The 19,028-nt window shown below is 43.7% G+C and overlaps 1 protein-coding gene across 3 annotated transcripts in view; it reads left to right on the top strand.

Annotated features, from left to right (window-relative positions):
- The window catches only part of CUL1 (cullin 1), a 171,015-nt gene that overhangs the window by 97,293 nt on the left and 54,694 nt on the right, over window positions 1-19,028 (top strand). For all 3 annotated transcript variants that reach the window (XM_082258155.1, XM_082258153.1, XM_082258154.1), the window contains exons 5-6: window positions 10,819-10,869; window positions 12,066-12,156. In XM_082258155.1, the coding sequence (XP_082114281.1) occupies window positions 10,819-10,869; window positions 12,066-12,156 (142 nt within the window). The remainder of the gene's footprint in view (window positions 1-10,818; window positions 10,870-12,065; window positions 12,157-19,028) is intronic.

Raw genomic sequence — 19,028 nt, 5'->3', positions numbered from 1 at the left:
AAATCCAGTAAGCCTCCCTGCGTAAGAGGAGACCATCACAGTCACAACCTCTTACCAGACGTTTAAAATGTTTAATTACCATGTCCCTAAATTCATGTACCTGATGTGTTTTTTTTGTTTTGTTTTTTGGAACAAAATGTACAGCCAAGGGTTTGGTGAGGACTTCGCTAAGGCTGTCCTAATGTCACTGTGTCCCTAAAATCTCAGCTTAAAGGGGCCATTCGTCTTGCCTACATATACCAGTGCACATGGGCATTTTAAAAGGGATACACAATATTCAGTAGTGCAGTTCAAATAATTATGTATCTGGTAAGGCTTGCCATTTTGTGAATGTGCAAAGATTTCACCGCATATTAAAGAGAAAGTAAACTTTTTTTTTTTTTTTTTTCTTCCCTGCAAAGTAAATGCATAATGTGCTAGTACACATCGCATACTAGCACATTATGTGACACCTCTAAACAAAGCCCTCTTCGTCCCTGCTTGCGGCCACATCCATCTAATGCCATCTTCCTTCCTGGACTGCGCGTGGGAGCTGCTGGTCACGGCACAGGGCTCTGAAGAAATGGCACGGGTGGCCGTTTCTTCTGAGCGCATGCACTGATGACATCATCGGCTGCATGAAATGTAAATATCTCCTAAACGGTGCAAGTTTAGGAGATATTTACAGTACTATAGGTAAGCCTTATTAAAGGCTTGCCTATAGGTAAAAGTGATCAGAGTGGGTTTACAACCACTTTAAGGAGGTGCAGATGTTAGATTTGTAATACCTGTAACAGCCCTGTTTCTGTGATAGTCTGGTGACTGATTTAACATTATTTTGGTCTAGGGTCCACCTAGACAAGTAAGTCCCTTAGAGACCTTCCATGTTTGTGAACCAATAATGGCAGGTTCTTTAACTCCGTCAGCAGGGTATCATCAGCTTTAAGACTGTTAAATGTTTCCGCGTGGCTGCACGTCTGATCCGTTCTCATGCACAGCTGAACCTGTGTATAAACAGTGGCCTATCCCAGTTTTTGAGGTCCTACGGGTATTTGTGGTGGCTCCAAAACATCTTAAGGAAATTATTCTCTGTTGCTTGGCACTGGCTAGAGCTGTTAGCCAGCTCCCTGCTCATGTGAAAAAGAGATCCAGGCAGTTTTGAGGTGTCCAATAACTTTATTGTGCTGTCCCCCTGGCCACATTTCCCCCTTTACTGTCATGGATCTTGGGCTCTCCTACTCCTCTATGGGAGAAATGAAAGCAAAATAAACTGTTGGGATGGCGAGCAGGAGGAACACGTTTCCTGTTCTTCTGCGAATAATGAGCCGAGAGATGCTCGGTGCTGTCAAACCCTCACCTGAAATGCCAGGTTATCAGCCAATCAAGCAGTCTAGGGATACATTAAGGGCTCTTTCACACAGCGGTCCCCCCATGCATCCCTATGGGGCATCCCCCCATGCTATCCTATGGGGCATCCCCCCCATGCATCCCTATGGGGCATCCCCCCCCATGCATCCCTATGGGGCATCCCCCCCATGCATCCCTATGGGGCATCCCCCCCATGCATCCCTATGGGGCATCCCCCCCATGCATCCCTATGGGGCATCCCCCCCCATGCATCCCTATGGGGCATCGGATGTCAGCGGAGACATGTCCACTGACATCCGATCCGTCAAATCTGGATGGATGGAAACCCTATTTCTCTAGCGCTCATTGACAGACGTAGTCCTCGGTGATACACCACCTTCGGGTTATGTTGCCTCCACAGGAGCAGGACTAGACAGGAAATTAAAAAGCTCTGGCCACACCCTAGGGGCAGTCCCAGAGGGTATATCCTCTCTCTCTCTGCCTCAGCAAATCAGTTATTTTCTGTCTAGTTAGGAGTAAGGACCTAGATACCTTGCTGGGATCTTAGGTCCTGGCAAGAATTTTTTCTTAAAGGATTTTTTAGACAGCTTTTTTTTTTCTCCAGTGTTCCTGTGAGATCTTCAAGCAAGAAAGCTGAACTGGGCGACGGGCTGGATGTTGAGATCCGGTGGTCACCCCAGTTCAGCCTACGAGCGCGTGCAGGCCATAGCTCCGCGCTGGGTCGGCCGCGACAAAGTCCCATTAAAGGACTGTCCACGCGAGTTAAACGTCTCGCTGAAACGCCAAAGACCATGAGTCACGGCGTCCGTATCGGTCGACAGCCCTCCCGCCCCGGTGGAGAGGGGTACTGTCAGGAGTTGGTGCCCGCCTGGTTCCGGTATGGTGAGTAGTATGTTCCCCCTTTTCCCCTGACGGGTCTTGTGGTGAACGCGGGCCCCTCTCTGTATGGTAAGATAGAGTCCCTCTCTATCCTATAACATGACACAGATCCTCCTACTTTGAGTGTGATTTTATGTGCAAAAAGCCAGGAGGCTTGGTTTGGGAGCTAACAATCTAATTGTATACATGTTAAAAAGATGTAATCTGTGGCATTCTGGGAATCTTACGGTGTTAAGAATAAGCTACCTACCAGTCAGAAGCCACGGACATGTAGACTGCCTTCCTAATCAGATCTCCAGCTATTAGCAGGCCTCCCGAATGGCCATGCGGTCCGCCAGGGCCGGTACCGCCAACCACGCCATATCCCCATGCAGAGAGAGTGTTGTGTGCCCTGCAGCACACCGCTATTCAGTACAGGCCGCCGCCATTTTTTTTTTTGCTGGATCGCACGAGCCGCCATTTTGGCGTAGCCTCGTGTCTCCAGCATGGGGGCGGCCATGTTTGAGGTGATCCAAACACCTCGTGGAGCTTGGGGGAGGCGCCGGAAGGCGTGTAGAGGGGCGGAGCCGCCTCCTTTCTTCCTGGGCAGCCAGCCAAAAGACTTCCTGTTTGTCAAGACAGCGCTGTAACCTGTTGCAGTTAACCACTTAAGCCCCGGAGGATTTGGCTGCTAAACGACCAGAGGGCATTTTGCGATTCGGCACTGCGTGACTTTAACGGACAATTGCGCGGTCGTGCGACGCTGTACCGAAACGAATTTGGCGTCCTTTTTTTCCCACAAACAGAGCTTTCTTTTGGTGGTATTTGATCACCTGTGCGATTTTTTGATCACGCGCTATAAACAAAAAAAGAGCGTAAATTTTGCAAAAATAGCAATATTTTTCCCTTTTTTTTATATGAAATTCCCCCAAAAAAAAATGTAAAAATCAAAATTTTTTAATATTTTCGGCCAATTTGTTTTATGCTACCTATGTTTGGTAAAAAAAATCGCAAAAAGCGTATTTTGATTGGTTTGCGCAAAAGTTATTGCGTTTACTAACAAAGGGAAAGATTTTTGTCATTTTTGTTGTTTTTTTTTTTAACGCGTAATGGCGGCGATCTGCGATTTTTTTTTTGCGGTACTGCGACATTGCGGCGGACAGATCGGACCCTTGACTGACATTTTTGACACTTTTGGGGTTACCAGTGACATTTCTACAGTAATCAGTGCTATACATATGCACTGTTACTGTAAAAATGCACTGGTAGTGAAGGGGTTAACTTTATTTGAGAGGGAGGGGCTGTGTGTGTCCCTAGGGGCGTGATTCTAACTGTGATTGGCTGTGGCTTCAACTGTATGCAGAGTGATCAATGGATCTACATAGTAGATCCATGTGATCAGCTCTCATACAGAGAGGAGAATGACAGGCAGCTTGTTTACACAAGCTGCCTGACTATCTCCCTCTCCCCCGCCGATCGCAGAGTGGCCGGGGGCGATCGGGTCCGCCGGTCACGCGCGCGGGGGGGTCCGTGACCACGCGGGAGCGGGAGCGCGCCTCCGGCGGCGCGCGCTCGCTCCCTAAACCCTCACAGGCGAGCGACGTAGACCTACGTCACTTTGCCTGTGAGGGGCTGACCGCCCACGTAGATAGTCGTGCGGCGGTCGGCAAGTGGTTAAACTCTGAGCATCAAGTGGTGAGCCTGGGGGTCTATCTCTCTCTCTCTCTCGATCGATAGGGATCCCTAGCAGGTAACACTAAGGGGCTTTTGTGGCGCTGGGGGTCTGGAAAAAAAAAAAAAAAAAAAAAATTTATTTTAGAATTATATTATCCAGGAAGTGACTGGAATTATCATGGACCCTGCCACACATATTCCCCCACCTGTTTCCCTCGAGGGGGCCACGGGACCCGCCGGTGCACAGAGTATAGAGTCATTTACAGCAATTTTGGAGTCTATGGTGGCTCGGGTGGAGGCGGCCTGTCAGGGACGGGGGTCAAGGAAGCGACCCCCGCCTACCCCTATACTATCTGACACCTCTGACTCAGATTCAGAGATAGTCACTGCAGTTGCAGGTTCCTCTGCAAGGGCTGTTATCCCAGGTAAAGCCCCCTCAGACAGTGAGGAGGACGCTTCTTCTCCTGCTATAATTCAGGAAGAAGCATTGGTGGACGCACTAGTTGTGGCAGTGCAGGAAACCTTAAAACTTGAGGCTTTACCGGCAGAGGCAACTGAAACAGAGATTCCTTTTGGTACTAATAAGCCCATCAAAACGGTGAAGGTTTTTCCTGTACCTAAATGTTTCGGTAATCAGATTAAAGGAGAATGGGAGCATTCTAAACGTACCTTTTCTATTTCCAAGCGTATTGCTAGACGCTATCCGTTTGAGGAATCCATCATTAAGAAATGGACGGTACCACCAGTGGTGGATCCACCTATTTCCAGGCTGAATAAAGCCACGGTTATTCCAGTGGAGGACACTTCGTGGATCGAAAGATGGAGGCAGAGTCCCGCACCATCTTCTCTCTGATAGGGTCAGCATTTAGACCAGTAATTGTTATTGGTCTAGTTTCCCAGACACTTACGGAATGGGCGAAAATGGTACGCCAAGATCTTAGGGGAAAAGATATTCCCCAGGAGACATCTGATTTGATGGAACAGATTATACAAGGGCTACAGTTTATCTGTGACGCAGCCTTGGACACTACTCCCTTATTAGGGCATGCATCTAAGTCAGCGGTGATCCTCAGACGTGTGCTGTGGTTAAAATGCTGGTCAGCTGACCTAGGTTCCAAAAAGACCTTGACTAATCTCCCTTTTCAGGGGAATCGTCTATTTGGGGCCAACCTAGATGAAATCATTAAGGATGCCACTGGGGGCAAGAGCACTTTTTTGCCACAGGCTGCTAAAGCTAAGGAACCTCGCAACAAGCGAGGACCTTTCTTTACCGCCCATAAAGGGCGCCCGGCTGGTACTAGCGGGAAAGGCAAGACTCCTCCAGGAGGGTTCAAGAAGGGCTGGTCGGACAAGCAAAGGACCAACCCAGCCAAACCCGAAGCAAAGGAGTACACAGCCTGAAGGTGCGCCCCCACCCGGTTTCAGGGTGGGGGGACGTTTTCACCGGTATTCAGGACATTAGATCGAGCATCAACCACTACTACCGGTGCGATTCTTCCCTTCCAACATTTAAGTACTACAGGAAGCAGTAGTTACCGTTCCCTGAATAGATCTTTTTCTTTACCTTTTCCTAAGATTAGTCCCGATACCTCACAGGAATCGGATCTGGTTGACCAGATAGGCCAAGTAGCCTCTAGTCGGGTGACTTCGGTCCCTGAGGTTCAACCAGAAAAGATCACCTTTCCTGATAACAATCAGGTATCTGATAAATGTGTGGGAACAGAAAACGACCAGACTTTCTCGGATGGTCGGTGGCCAGATACCTCTAGGGACGCCTGGTTCAGATTCTATCAGCGCCAGTGGTCCTAGAAATTCTAGGCTGGCCTCCTCAAGCCGGCTTGGCCGACTTGGACATGTTAGTCGTAGACGTTCCGTGGGAACTTCGTCTCAGGGAGTGTCTGTGGTCTCAAGGACCAATTTACCATCATGCTTTACAGTCGCTGGGTTTAATGGCCTGGCCATTGAGACCCAAGTACTGAAGGACAGAGGTTTGTCTACTTCAGTCATTCCTACCCTTATTAAAGCAAGGAAAGCGACTTCCAGCAAAGTCTATTATCACACATGGAAGACTTATATTGCGTGGTGCGAATCTTTAGGATTTCCTCCACGTACCTATTCGGTGACTCGAATATTGGCCTTTTTGCAACAAGGGGTTGAGCAGAAGCTAGCCTTGAGCACCATCAAGGGTCAAGTTTCAGCATTAGCAATCTTCTTTCAGAAACCTTTAGCTACCAAGTCCTTGGTGCGGAATTTCATCCAGGGGGTGCGGCACCTGGCTCCTCCAGTCCGCGCGCCCTTACCGCCCTGGGATCTTAATTTGGTTTTGTCGGTTCTACAGAAACCTCCCTTTGAAAACATCAGGGAGATTCCCTTGCTTACTTTATCCCAGAAGGTGGCCTTCTTCGTGGCTATTACTTCTGCTCGCAGGGTGTCAGAACTGGCTGCATTATCATGCCAGTCCCCATACCTAGTGATTCATAGGGATAAGGTAGTACTTCATCCTAAGCCATCTTTTCTTCCTAAGGTGGTTTCAGATTTTCATTTGAATGAAGATATTGTACTACCTTCCTTGTGTCCTCAGCCCAAGCATCATCGGGAACATGCGTTGCATTCCTTAGATGTGGTTCGGGCAATCAGGGTATACCTGAAAGCTACGGAATCTTTCCGTAAGACGGATTCACTTTTTGTGATCACGGATGGCCCCAGAAAGGGTTTGCCTGCATCTGCCGCGACCATTGCCAAATGGATTAGACAAACGGTGGTACAGGCTTATTCTATTAAGGGTCTGAGTCCTCCGTTCCCTGTTAGGGCGCACTCCACTCGAGCGCTCAGTACTTCCTGGGCCTTTCGCCATCAGGCGTCAGTGGTCCAGGTATGTAAGGCGGCCACCTGGTCGTCGGTACATACCTTTACAAAATTCTATAAAATTGATGTGACGGCATCGGCGGATGCCTCATTTGGCCGCAAGGTTTTGCAGGCCGCAATTTGAGGAGACCGGTGGTCTACCTCGAGGGTTTTTTCTGTTTGAAAAAAAAAAAAAAAAAAAAAATATTTTTTTCTCTTTTTTTGTTGAGTCTCATCATTAAGGATGAGCATTGTAAACTTCTAGTTGGCACCGGTTGGGCCTTCTAGATTGGGATTTGATTTCATTTTCCCACCCCTCAGTTGTGATACTGCTCTGGGACGTCCCGAAGGTGCTGTATCACCGAGGACTACGTCTGTCAATGAGCGCTAGAGAAAAATGGATTTTTGTAAAATCTTACCGTAAAATCCTTTTCTCTTAGCTCATTGACAGACGTAGTCCCCGCCCCTCTGTTTTTTGAGTTGGGTTAAAATCTCTAAAGACTGCTTTTTCACATAACTGATTTGCTGAGGCAGAGAGAGAGAGGATATACCCTCTGGGACTGCCCCTAGGGTGTGGCCAGAGCTTTTTAATTTCCTGTCTAGTCCTGCTCCTGTGGAGGCAACATAACCCGAAGGTGGTGTATCACCGAGGACTACGTCTGTCAATGAGCTAAGAGAAAAGGATTTTACGGTAAGATTTTACAAAAATCCATTTTTTCCATCTGTCCAGCGGATCGGATCAGATGAGAACGAACAGACGGTCCGCTCCCATCCGATTCCTCCATAGAGATATATGGGGAACTGACAGCTGTATCCCTGCACACAGCGCGGAGAAGAGCTGTCATTCTCCTGCTCAGCGGGGATCGGCGGATCGATCCCCCACTAAGATAAACGGAGTCCGTTCGACGGACGGATAGTGTGAAAGGGGCCTTAAGCAGAACTTCACTCTCTCAATTAACACTATTTAATCCTTACGCTGCTAGCATTAGTAAATGGATAGGAAAGTAGATCATATTTATTATTTTTTTTTAACATTTCTTTAGTTACTTCTTGGTTCTAGGCCTAGGCAAATTTATATCCTACATCCCTGGAGTCTCAGCTAAGCACAACCTCCTACCTGCATGCCTTAGCTAAGGACAGATGAATTCCAGGAAGTAAAGGCTACATGAATCATCTGCTCTTATTACAGATGGCCATGGCCAAAAATGCTAGGGGGTGTTTTTTAAAATGATTTCTTAGCAGAATAAAGCATGGAGACATGGATGGATGGGTGGCTTTGCTTTGAATATTAAAAATTATTAAAATTGTGTTTTTGATTTGTGGTGCTCAGATGCAGTTCTGCTTTAAGGGCCCAATAGACTACCTACTGTCTCCATAAAGAGAACCATTCACCTGCCAATGCTATCACATACGTGACTTGTTAGTCCAATTGCTATAGCAGTAATTTTAAATAAAAAAAAAAAAATGTGCTGCAGAAATGTAAAAATAAAGGTTTTTTTTAAAGTAACCCTATTATACCAGGCTTACATCTAAATGCAAATGCATATGTGTAAACCGCTTTTTAGCACTTTGGGAGTCTCTGAAATAGCACGCAGAACTATAGTTTTAGGGCCAACATTCATGGGTAACTCTAAACTGATGATCTATAAAGGCTTTTAAGCATCACTTTTGGTGATTTGGACATTTTTGGGTACCATTGTTTTTCTTTTTGTTTGCCATGTCTTGCCATGTTTGGCACTTTATGCTACCTAATCTTCTTTTTTATTTTTCCAAAAAAAAAAATTAGTATTCTATTCTAAAACGGGAAAAAATCCACGCTAGGTCAAGCAAAAAGAACGAAAATGTAAGCAGCCACTTAACCAACTATGATACCAGCTGTAAATGATCAATCTAAATAAGAAGCATGCTAAATTCTAATAGTGCAGTCACGATTAACAATATGGTAAAAAATGTGGCATGAAAACAACTAAACGTGCAGTGAAAAAATTATGAGCAAAAAATATCACTGAAAAAAATAAATATGAAAGTGATATAATGAAATTGGTCCAAAATCCAGTGTTAGGTGAACATAAAGTTCTTTTCAATGAAAAAGTCCTTTTTAATATTAAACAAGAGTGTCCATAAAGTGCAAAAAAGTGTATAAGTAACGTTAATTGATGAAATTCACCAACACTTAGCATACGATTCTTACCAGGTAGCATAGACCATAAATTCTAATGGTCAAAAAAGCAGAAAATAACCCGGCATCCGAGATAAACGGCAGCAGCTCCAAATGGATCGGGAATATAAAAAAAAAAATGAAGCATAGTGAAGCCTGCTAACATTTAGGATCTTTTATTTAAAATATATAAGAAGTACCTTCAGGCTACGTTCACATGTTAGCGTTGTGGACCGCGGGCAGAATCACCGCGATTCTGCCCGCGATCCGGAAATCAACGGCAACGCACAGGCGTCCCGCGATTTGCAATGGCACCCCCAAACAATGTGCGATGTTGCCACGATTTCCGCCTGGCGAATCGCGGTAACATCGCGCAAACAAAATCGCGGGTCACATGACGCCCCAAAGAAGCTCTTGTACCTTTTTTGGGCGTCATGCAACCTGCAATTTTGTTTGCGCGATGTTACCGTGATTCGGCAGGCAGAAATAGCGGCACCATCGCACAGCGTTTCGGAAGCCATTGCAAATTAACTGCAACGCACAGGTGTCCCTTGACTTGCAATGATTTCCGGATCGCGGGCAAAATCACGGTGATTCTGCCCGCAGTCCGCTACGCTAACATGTGAACGTAGCCTCAATGAGTTGTATACAGGCACAAAAGAGTCAAAAACCAGCAGACTATCAGCTCATGAGAAAGGAATGCCATGAGTAACCGCTAAGTACACGTGATGTCTTCAGTAACAGCCAATCCTGACACGTTTCATCATCGGTGTCCTCTTCCCAGGGGCAGGCCGAACGTCAGATACTATTCTACGAATAGTAATAGAATCTATGATTTGGTTTTATTTATGTGCACTAATATTCATTTTAGTGTATTTATTGAAAATATAGATTTGATAAACAGTTGTGCCAGATATCGCGTGACATTAAAAAGTTGTAACTGGCACCATTTTATTCTACAGGGCCTTTGCTTTCAGAAAATACACAATTGTTTGGGGGGGGGTTTAAGTAACTTTCTAGCACTAGCAAAAAATGCTGGTTTTACCATGTGTGGGGAAAAAAATTAAAAATTTTGTGTTAATAGAAAAAGGGTAAAAACAATGTTCTGAAATAGTCTAATTTAAGTCCAAATCTCAATCCAATAGCAAATGTGTATCACTTGGGAAAAAATTGCAGTGTCTGGATCTGCAAAGCTGATAGACCCCAATCTGCACTATCCCCAAGGCTGTAATTGCCCAAAAAACACATCTACTAAATGCTGACTTTTAAAGGGTTGCGGTCATTTTGACATTAGAGAGCATTTTTGTTGATCCATGTCAATAAGAGAAAAATTAAATCCACTGTGATGCAGTTTTTTTATGACTAAAATATATCAATTTTCAAGGGGTGAATGCTTTCTATAGAATTTAGGTTCACAATCTTGAAAAGAAACATTTATTTTTGTGACAAAGGATTCCGAGTGCACTATGAGTTATCACTGCTTTGCCTAATTTGAAAGCTCTGAGTGAACCGCCAGACAAGAGATATGGACCACTGTGATTTGTCTTTCAGTTGCATAAATTGTAGCTTGAGCTATTGTGTTTTGTTAACATGCTTTTTACAGCAGGACAGGTGGTAGAGAAAGTGAAAATGCATTTGAATAGAAAACGAATTTGTCACCTGCTGGCTCTCCAGAACAACATAATGTTTTTGTGTAAAATGTAATGTTACCATGATGGGGAAAAAATGTTGACCATAATAGTGATAATAATCTATGCATATCGGTTATGCATTCCCTTTTTTTTAATTTTTTTTTTTTTTTTTTTTTATAAGAAAACTTTGGTTTCCTGCACATTTTAATAAATTGAGTCTTAATTTTCTTATTTGGTGGGCTTATTATTGTTCATTCTGTTATTTGCAATGGACACCTAATGATCATTTATTTCTCTTCTTTCCAGCTTGCCTTAGTTACTTGGAGGGATTGCCTTTTCCGGCCTTTGAACAAACAGGTAAGAGCTGCAAGCATCATTGATTCTTTTTCTCTCCCTTTGAAACGGATATTCAGTGAGAACAGATGACATGTTTGACCTTATAAGAACAAACCTATGTATGTGGTTTTTAAAGGGGCTTTGAGAATAAATGTCGACATCTGCAAATGAAAACAAAGAAAACAGTTAAGCTACATCTGTATTCTTACAGAATCAAGGTTCAATTCAAATACTCGCTTTGAAATACTACTAGGCGTAGGGTAAAATGCTGTTGGATAAGGAAATCAGCCTGATAAGTAGGGTTGCATCTGGGATACCTCTAACACTTTGTGGGCCTTTTTATTAAAATAAATGTAATTAAAAAATCTAAAAAATCAGATTTAAATGAAAAAAAAACATTTTTTTTTTTTTTTTTTTTAATCATGGATTTTTATCCACCCTGGATTTAAGTGACTTTAAACATGGCATGGTTGTTGGAGACACATTTGTGCTCAAAAGTTTGTATGCCCTGGCAGAAACTGTGACATTTTGGCATTTATATTGAAAATATGACTAATCGTGCCAAAAACTTGTCTTCTATTTAAAGATAATGATCATATGAAGCCATTTATTATCACATAGTTGTTTGGCTCCTTTTTAAAACAAAAATCACTCAAATGGCCCTGATTAAATGTTTACATACCCTGGAATTTCAGTGCCAAGGCCAAACACACAAGGTGGCATGCACAGGTTAAAATGGCAATTCAAGGGTAATTTCTTATTAAATTGCAATTGGTATCTGTGTATAAATAGTCAGTGAGTTTGTTAGCGCTCATGTTGATGCACTGAGCAGTCTAGATACTGAGCTTTGGGGAGCAGAAATGTACTGTCAAAAGACCTGCGTAACAAGGTAATAGAACTTTATAAAGATCGAAAAAGATATATAAAAAGATACCCAAAGCCTCAAATTTTTAAGTCCATGCTGTTTAATCACTGCCAGAAGGGATCATTTCATTTGTTTACTTGTTGTCATGTTTTGTTTTATGTTTGTGCCATTCTGCTAGGACCTGAAGTTGAATCTCATAAGAAATGTGTTTTTTTTCCCTGCTTCCTTATGTTTTCTTTAAAAATGGTGCATACTGTATATTACCAATTCTCCAAGGGTATACAAACTTTTGAGCACCTCTGTATATAAAGTGAAAATTCATATGAGCCCTTTTTTTTTTTTTTTTTTTTAGGTAACAAATGCAGTTCTCAAATTGATTGAAAAAGAGCGAAATGGAGAAACCATAAACACAAGGCTCATCAGTGGAGTTGTGCAGTCTTATGGTAAGATCCCATTGACATGTTAACACTTAAAAATAGTGAAAAAAACTACCAGCACAAAAATTACGGTATATAAATGTGTAAACGGGATCTATTAATAAAAGTGAAATAAAAAATGAAAAATAATTGAGAAATAATCCCAATCCGGCTGCATACACCAAATGTGTTCACTCTTCACATAAACAAACTAAATATAATACAACAGTGCTGCGCCAGACACCATAAAATATGTGTACAAATCCAAATAACAATACATAAAAAAAAAAATATATATATATATAATATAAAAATAGTGCTGAACCAATTCCTTAAAAAGTGCCAAATATATGCTTGTGCAGTTAAATTGTGTTAAAGTCCATCATAAAGATCCCATGAGAAGACTTATGGTAAACCACCTTCGTGGACACAACCACCACCAGCTAGAGTAGCCTTTCACCTCACTTTAAGACCCAAGAGTCACCCCGGGTCTCACACAGCTGTCCCCACAGTGGGGTATTAGGATGATAGTCCCCCAATTGAAGTATAAACTGATTCCAGGTTCCACTCTGTCTGGTATCTTGCTATGGAGAGCATCTGAATCATCACCTGGAATCCGTTTATACTTCTGTTGGGGGACTATCATCCTAATAACCCACTGTGGGGACAGCTGTGTGAGACCCGGGGCGACTCTTGGGTCTTAACCACTTAAGCCCCAGCCCTATTTCGGACACTTTTTGTTCACAAGTTAAAACCAGTATTTTTTCCTAGAAAACTACTTAGAACCCCCAAACATTATACATATTATTTTAGCAAAGACTCTGGAGAATAAAATGTCGGTCATTGCAAAATTTTTTGTCACGCGGTATTTGCGCAGCGGTCTTTAAAACGCCATTTTTTTGGAAAAAATTTGAAAAATCACATTTCACTGCATTTAAAAAATACTAAACAGTAAAGTTAGCCCATTTTTTTGTGTATTGTGGAAGATGTCATGCCGAGTAAATAGATACCCAACATGTTACGGTTTAAAATTGCGCCCCCCCCGTGGGATGGCGACAAACTACGGTCAATAGAGATCTCAATCTGCGACGCTTTAAATTTATTTAACGGTTACCAGTTTTGAGGTAGAGTGTAGCTCTTTTTTTTTTTTTTAATTATTGCCCACGCTCTGTCGATCGTGGCGATACCTCATATGTGGGGTTTGAAAAGCGATTTCATTCGCGGCTCGACTTGCATATACGTTTTTTTTGTGCGCGAGCTAACAGTGACGGGGGCGGCTAAATTTTTTTTTATTTTTTTTCCTATTTATTTTTTATTTTTTTTCAACTTTATTACAGTTTTTTAAAAAAAAAAAAAAAAATCTGATCACTTTTATTGCTGTCACAAGCAATGTAAACATCCCTTGTGACAGCAATATGTGTGACAGGTACACTTTATGAAGGGATCGAGGGTCTAAAAGACCCTAGATCCCTCCACTACACTTCCCTGTATGCAAAACGCCGAAAACTGCATTTTTGCATACAGCCGTTTTTTTAAAACTGCCGCCTTTTGCAGCACAGTAACCCGGAAGTGACGTCATGGACGTCGCCTCCGGGTTACGTCATCGGAGACCCGATCGATGCAGTTTCCGGCATTCATCGGGACTCCATCCAGCCGGCGGACGTGCCGGCTGGGTGCTCGGGGCTTCCGGTGGGACGGGAGCCCCGAGCAAAGCCACGGAAGGCGGCGTCCCCTCCCGCCCCCCCGGGTAACGATCGAGCGGCTCCCGAGCCGCATCGGTCATTACCGACGGAAAGCCGACCGTCTGCTTCAAACCACGGTACCGGGATGATGTCTCTAGCTAGAGGCATCATCCCGGTATAAGCCCGCAAAGTTTACCGACGTAGCCCTACGTCGATATGCGGTAAGTGGTTAAAGTGAGGTGAGAGGCTACTCTAGCTGGTGGTGGTGTTGTGTCCACGAGTTCACGGAGGTGTGTATTCAAAAGCCTCCTGCTCAGACCATTCATTTTTTCAAAAATTTTCCTAGGAGGAAAATGTATGTATGTGTATATATACAGTATCTCACAAAAGTGAGTACACCCCCCTCACATTTTTTGTAAATATTTCAATATTTTATTATATCTTTTCATGTGACAACACTGAAGAAATGACCCTTTGCTACAATGTAAAGTAGTGAGTGTACAGCTTGTATAACAGTGTAAATTTGCTGTCCCCTGAAAATAACTCAACACACAGCCATTAATGTCTAAACCACTGGCAACAAAAGTGAGCACACTCCTAACAATGTCCAAATTGGCCCCATTAGCCATTTTCCCTCCCCATTGTCATGTGACTCGTTAGTGTTACAAGGTCTCGGGTGTGAATGGGGAGCAGGTGTGAATGGGGAGCAGGTGTGTTAAATGGGGTGTTATCGCTCTCACTCTCTCATACTGGTCACTGGAAGTTCAACATGGCACCTCATGGCAAAGAACTCTCTGAGGATCTGAAAAAAGAATTGTTGCTCTACATAAAGAATGGCCTAGGCTACAAGAAGATTGCCAAGACCCTGATCTGCAGCATGGTGATCAAGACCATACAGCGGTTTACCAGGCCAGGTTCCACTCAGAACAGGCCTCGCCGTGGTCCACCAAAGAAGTTGAGTGCACACTATCTAGAGGTTGTCTTTGGGAAATAGACTTATGAGTGCTACCAGCATTGCTGCAGAGGTTGAAGGGGTGGGGGTCAGCCTGTCAGTGCTCAGACCATACGTCGCACACTGCATCAAACTGGTCTGCATGGCTGTCGTCCCAAAAGGAAGCCTCTTCTAAAGATGATGCACAAGAAAACCTGCAAACAGTTTGCTGAAGACAAGCCGACTAAGGTCATGGATTACTGGAACCATGTCCTGGGGTCTAAAGAGACCAAGATAAACTTATTTGGTTCAGATGATATCAAGCGTGTGTGGCGGCAATCAGGTGAAGAGTACAAAGACAAGTGTGTATTGCCTACAATCAAGCATGGTGGTGGAGTGTCATGGTCTGGGGCTGCATGAGTGCTGCTGGCACTGGGGAGCTACAGTTCATTGAGGGAACCATGAATGCCAACATGTACTGTGACATACTGAAGCAGAGCATGATCCCCTCCCTTCGGAGACTGGCTTCAGAGCAGTACTCAAACAGAACGACCCCCCAAAGACACCTCCAAGATGACCACTGCCTTGCTAAAGATGCTGAGTGTAAAGGTGATGGACTGGCCAAGAATGTCTCCAGACCTAAACCCTATTGAGCATCTGTGGGGCTGCCTCAAACAGAAGGGGGAGGAGCACAAAGTCTCTTACATCCACCAGCTCTGTGATGCCGTCATGGAGGAGTGGAAAACTCCCGTGGCAACCTGTGAAGCTCTGTTGAACTCCATGCCCAAGAGGGTTAAGGCAGTGCTGGAAAATAATGGTGGCCACACAAAATATTGACACCTTGGTCCCAATTTGGACATTATAACTTAGAGGTGTACTCACTTTTGATGCCAGCGGCTTAGACATTAATGGCTGTGTTGAGTTGTTTTGAGTGGACAGCAAATTTACACTGTTATACAAGCTGTACACTCACTGCTTTACATTGTAGCAAAGTGCCATTTCTTCAGTGTTGTCACATGAAAAGATATAATATATTTACAAAAAAGTGAGGGGTGTACTCACTTTTGTGAGATTACACTATATGTATGTGTATATATGTATGTGTGTATATATGCATTTAACATATTGTATGCATGTTCTTTACCTGTAAAAGCCACTCTTGTGTTGAATTGATATCCAGAAGCTTTGAGACTGCTGCTGGGTGCCACCATCACAAATATGATGTCAGCAGACCCAACAGACTCAGGGCTGTCACTCAAATGAATCTAATGTATTCTGCTCCTTTCCTGGCAGCTGCATAAAAGGTTCTGTTTAAAGGGGAGGAGGGGGCTTTAACAGAGAGTAATTGTACACTCTGCTGGAAGGTGGGTGGGCTATGACATGCAAAGAGTGGGGAGGGGCTGTGCTAATTAGTTGGCAAAGTGAATTTTTATAGTAAGTTCAAAGACACATTGCAAGTGAATAAAATTTTTTTTTTTTTTAAACGGAAAACACTGCAAGTAAGCATTTAATATAGATCTGTCCTAATTGCCTTTCAGGCTCGGTTCACATTTATGCGATGCGGGAAGGCTGCGAATTCGCAGCCTGTTCCCGCATCGCACACGCACCCCCGGCAGTTCACACTGCCATATGCGATACGCTGGGGGTGTCAATGTAATCTTAACGACACCCCCAGTTTGATCGCATATCGCAGTGCGATCGTGCAGTTCGCACAGGAGCGGATCGCACAAATGTGAACCGCTGTGCGATCCGATCCTGATGCGGCTGCAAAAATGCCTCCTGTGCGTGTTTGCTCCGGGTGCGATGCGAATTTAGCCATACAAACTGTATGGCTAAACTCGCACCGCACAGCTGATCGCATGTAATGTCGGAGCAGTGCGCTCCGACATTACATGCGAACCCGGCACTCGCAGAAGTGTGAACCGGGGCTCAGTTCTGTCTCTTAGGGTTGGAAAGCATCTGGCAACATGGGGCACAATACTACATATACTTTCTATGCCTTTATCTGCATATTTGGCTTATGCCTTCAGGAAGAATAAAAAAATATATTTACCTTTCTAACTTTTTTACCTTTATTGAAATGCTGCCATGATGCTGGTCCTTAGCCACCACAATTATTTGACCAGCCGAAAAAGTCAAGTATCCATTTTTGACCTGTGCACACACACATTGTTTTCTTCTGCAGGCTTGTATGTCCTTCAGTGATGTACAAGCAGGTGGGAGTAACCACCGTATACAGCAGAGGGTAGCAGGAATCCACGCGGCTGAGGAGCAGCACTTTGGTGGCATTTCATAACCTGTCTTGCCTAGTGTCTTATTCCTACAGGCATACTGATCAGTACACTAATGCAGGTCCTGGAGGCACAGGTGGTCCATGCAGCTGTGTTGAGTCAGCCTATCCAAATCAATGATAGGGGGTGGCTTCACATATCTCCACATGCATCCTTGGGTGTACATCCGTATGGGACTAATGCACAGATCAGTACAAAGACAGACTGCGTTGGGAGACGCGCATTGGTCCTGTGCAGACGAACACCCAGCGGCGCGCGTGAAGATCCGTACAGTTGTTTGATTGTCGTAGGTTTGAACACACTGACTGCACGAAGCTGCAGTGACCATCTGTGCCTTGCAGGTGGGTAAGCACAATCCTCTGCATGGATGTACTGATCAGTTAGCCCCTGTGAATGAGGCCAGTATACTGTCTCTCCTTTCTGCTGTTTGCTCTTTGCTCTTCTGACCCTGTAGTCACAGGGTTACTTTAACTACTTACAGACCACACTATAGCAGTTTTACTGGTATAGGGCGGCAGCTGTGTGCCAGAGCATGTGTATATATACGTGATCCCGAACTTCTGGGTAGGGGGCATGCATGCACGCCGCCACCGGCTCGCTTTCGCCAAGATTACACACATCGGAAACTAATTAGCGAGTGTTCGGTTACTCTGTCTGCTGGCACCTGCCGGTTGTCAGGCAGAGACAGAACTGGGATCTGCCTATGTAAACAAGGTTGTAGGGATGGAGTTGTGTCCTTGCAAAGCAGGTAAATAAATTTCATCTCTTCCCCTAGTAAAAGCACCCCACACAGTTCACATAAACACTGGATAGGCACAGTTAACCCATTGATCGCCCCCGATAACCCCTTCCCAGCTAGTGTCATTTGTACAGTGACTGCATATTTTTGACATTGATCACTGGTTCCCAAAAAGTGTCTGAATGTCTGCCGCAATATCGCAGTCCCGCCATAAGTCTCTGATCGCCACCATTACTAGTAAAAAATGAATAACTAAAAATATCCCATAGTTTGTAGACCCTATACCAGTGGTCCTCAACCCTGGTCCTGAGGGCCCACTAACAGGCCAGGTTTGCAAGATAACTGAAATACATCCCAGGTGATATAATTTGCTGCTCAGTGATTGCAGTACTCTAGTCTGCATCTCCCTAAGGTCATACTTAAAATCTGGCCTGTTAGTGGGCCCCGAGGACCGGAGTTGAGGACCACTGCCCTATACCTTTTGCGCAAACCAATCAATATACACTTATTGAGTAAGTTTTTTTTTTTTTATACCAAAAATATGTAGCAGAATATTGGGCTAAATTTATGAAATGTGATTTTTTTTTTTTTCTTTTCTTTTATTATTGAATGTGTTTTTATAGCAAAAAGTTAAAAATGTTGTTTTCTTTTTTTTCAAAAATCTCAGTCTTTTTTTTTTGTTTATAGCGCAAAAAAATAAAAACCGCATGGGTGATCAAAAGCTCTATTTGTGGAAAAAAAAAAGTACATACGTTTTTTTTGGGTACAGTGACCGTGCAATTGTCAGTTAAATTAACGCAATTCTGTATCGCATAAAAATGGCCTGGTCATGAGGGGGGGGGGGGTAAATCTTCTGGAGGTCGTGTGGTTAAATAAACATTTCTCCAAAAAAAATAATTGGATATCTTTTGTGCCTTTTTTTTTCCCTTAATAGCCAGTAAGATTCATATTTTATTTTACCCAATAAATAAAGTATTAGGCCTTATTAGTTTGTTACACAGTTCATACAAAGTGCATAGTTCTGTCATAGTGATAACGGACTACAGTGACTAGATCAGTTAGTTTGCTTGTGCACTTTTACAAAAATTCTGTCATTACAGGATGATTGCTGGTAAATGTTTCTACAGGTTTTAGGATTAAAGAAATACTTTGTTGGTTTAGGAAAGCACATGACTGTTTACAATCAATTTTTTCTTTGCGGTCATGAAATCGTTTGTATTAACCCGAGTACAGAGCTTGGCAAAAAATGTCCTGTT

The sequence above is a fragment of the Pelophylax lessonae genome, assembly GCF_965119305.1.
Source record: "Pelophylax lessonae genome assembly, chromosome: 5".
Classification (NCBI taxonomy): domain Eukaryota; kingdom Metazoa; phylum Chordata; class Amphibia; order Anura; family Ranidae; genus Pelophylax; species Pelophylax lessonae.
The sequence above is the reverse complement of the archived record's forward strand: the minus strand, read 5'-3'. Positions and strand labels throughout refer to the sequence as shown.